Source organism: Apaloderma vittatum, unplaced genomic scaffold (genome assembly GCF_000703405.1).
Source record: "Apaloderma vittatum isolate BGI_N311 unplaced genomic scaffold, ASM70340v1 scaffold31292, whole genome shotgun sequence".
Lineage (NCBI taxonomy): Eukaryota > Metazoa > Chordata > Aves > Trogoniformes > Trogonidae > Apaloderma > Apaloderma vittatum.
The window spans coordinates 1-2,584 of NW_009704640.1; the positions used below are offsets into that span (position 1 = coordinate 1).

Genomic DNA, 2,584 nt, shown 5'->3' on the forward strand with positions numbered 1-2,584 from the left:
ACCTGGATTTGGGAACTCAGGATCGGGATCACAGATAGAACAACAAGGCGGGCCCTTAGAGCAAGAGAAAGCTTAACCGCTGTGATCCCTCAGATTTATACTGAAAATGACGCATATAGAATGGAATACTCTTGTTGGTCACCTGTGTTACTCCCCAGAGGTGCAACTTTTTACTTCATTTTGACCTTTCTTACTTCCCAGCACCCCTAAGACATTAGACAAGAGGCAGCAGTGACCTTGGTAATTACAGAAGCAAGTACAAGCAAGAGCCTTTCTGCACCCCAGTCCCAGGCAGTAACTGTAAACATCAGGAGTTATCACTGCCAGTAGCACACACTGCAAAAAAAAGCACTGTTAAGTTCAGAAAGTGCAGCCTCGCAGAAGAGACTGAGCTGAAAAGTAAAATCACTGAACAGAATCGGCTCTGTTTAGCTCAAACCGGGGCAAAAGGGTCTCGGTGGAAACTGCCTGGGACTAGACATCCCCGCTGGCCATCCTGGGCCTTGGGGGTCCCACCACAGATCCGTGGTGGGCTCCCCCTGGCACAGCACAGACAGGTGTTGAGGAGTGAGCACCACACCGTGTTTCTCCTGGTGTCACCCTGGAGGAGCTTGCCTCCCGATGCACTGAAGTTGGTTTTATGTCCAGATGTCCCAGTGCCAGGTGTGGTGCCCAAGCCTGAAAGATTGTTGTTAAAATGAGCATCGTTACTGCTACCACCCGTTTGGAGGTGAGAAAGGCTGTATATGAGGATCTGCTCCCACCTGCTTGGCTGGGAGAAGATATGACAGGGCAAGTGCTGTGGGGATGCTCTCAGGATGTTGAGCCAGACCAGCCTGCAGCAAATCACACATAAGCACTCAGGAAAGGATAGCTTCAGGTATGTACACAAGCTGCACCTGATAGAAGCATGGGCTTTTGAACTAAAATATTAGATCTTTTCATCCCTTTAGGAGCTTTGGCCTGCAAACTTTGCTTTGGTTATCAAAACCATATTCACAACCACATTAGGCTTTTATCTCTTTTCTTGATGTCCACTTTACAAACCAAACTGATAGTCCCACACTGTATTTATATATAACATAAATGTACATGAGCGAGTGTGAGGGATTTAAGGCAAACCTCTTCTTTAAAAATGAAAACTAGAGTAGAAATTGGACCCTTCTCTCCATCTGGAGAACAGCTATATTGTTTCTCTTTTCCATGTTTGAATCTCAGTTGTAACAGCAGACGCAATAGAATACTTCCACCAACAATTCCTTGATATCGAGGAGGCTACTAAGTCACAATGAAAAAAGCTTTCCTTATGTCCTCAAACTCTGAAGAAGTCACATAATCATGGAGCCCTTTAAAGCAAAGCATCTGTTCTCTGCGTCTAAAACTGATGTCCAAATTATAGTCTACAAAATATAGGGCCTCACATAAGAACATTCTAATTAATGTCTTCCATGCCTAAACCAAGACAGGAATAGAACAAAGGAGAAAGGCTCAGATAAAATTACAAGACATTTCAGTTTTATTAAGAATAACTTACATACAAATAAATTATTTTTAAAAATACTATAATACACCTTTATATTAAGTTTAAATTAAGTCTTTTAGAAGTCGTGTTGGCCTTTCCTGTAGTCAGCAAGCTGATTCTGTTCTTGAATCTTGTTCCAGTTCATCATCACCATCATCATCTTCGCTATCTGAGTCTTCGTAAAAGGAGATTGTAGCTTGAACTGGAAAGTTTTTCAGAAGTGCTTCAGCTTCCTGATACAAGTAATCATAGCACCTTGACTTTGGCCAAAATAGTCTGAAACAAGTATACAATAGGTTTGCTTAATTGTTATTACACATTCTATGAAGACAAGCATCCCAGAGAGTTTTTCCTCACATGCTCATTTGCTAAACTGCTTTCTACATTTAATTACAAAAAATAATTCTCTGGATTCTGTATTTTCATCTTAAAAGCTAAAGATGCACTTACAGTGCTAGTTTTGTAGCAAAACCACTGTAAAGCCCAAGAACTGCTGCATCTGAAGCTTACCACTCCAGTACCTCATTAAGAGTATTACCCGGGAACCTGATCCAAACAATACCACCCACACGGGAACTATTCCTAGGGAATATAATGGGTGTCAAACAGGATCCCCAATATATTTGGATTAAAGTAGTAGCTTTGTAATAGAAGGTCCTCAACCTAAGTAATTGTTCACAGTGGTCTGAGACAATTCTCAAAGCAAAAGGAATGTTAAAGGTCTAAGGTCTCAACCTCCCATCTTTTCAAGAAGAATGATCAAAAAAATTCCTTACAGAATATGTTCCAGAGGACTAAATTTTAAAGTAGTCTGTGTTGCATCCAGAAATTAACATAAAAAAAATTGCTGATAATATGATGGTGTAGCAAGGGCTATCAGCTAGGGAGATATGTTGCCATTAATATACTCCACAGTTCCTGTTCCTTTTTAAGCTAGTATCCTCTTTTGCTTACAGTTTAGAAGTAGCTAGAAGAAATGGACAATAGCTAAGTCGCAAGAGCTAAGAGACCAGCACACTTCAACATAATTAAATGCTGACTTCAGATTGTTCATAATAGAAA

The 2,584-nt window shown here is 40.8% G+C and overlaps 1 protein-coding gene across 1 annotated transcript; it reads right to left on the bottom strand.

Annotated features, from left to right (window-relative positions):
• Positions 1-1,626: 1,626 nt before the first annotated feature.
• Positions 1,627-1,798, bottom strand: LOC104267619 (protein ripply2-like; the record flags this gene model as incomplete). Its single annotated transcript, XM_009865118.1, has 1 exon — positions 1,627-1,798. A coding segment is annotated over one exon (172 nt), but the record flags the coding sequence as incomplete, so codon positions are not given.
• Positions 1,799-2,584: the final 786 nt, after the last annotated feature.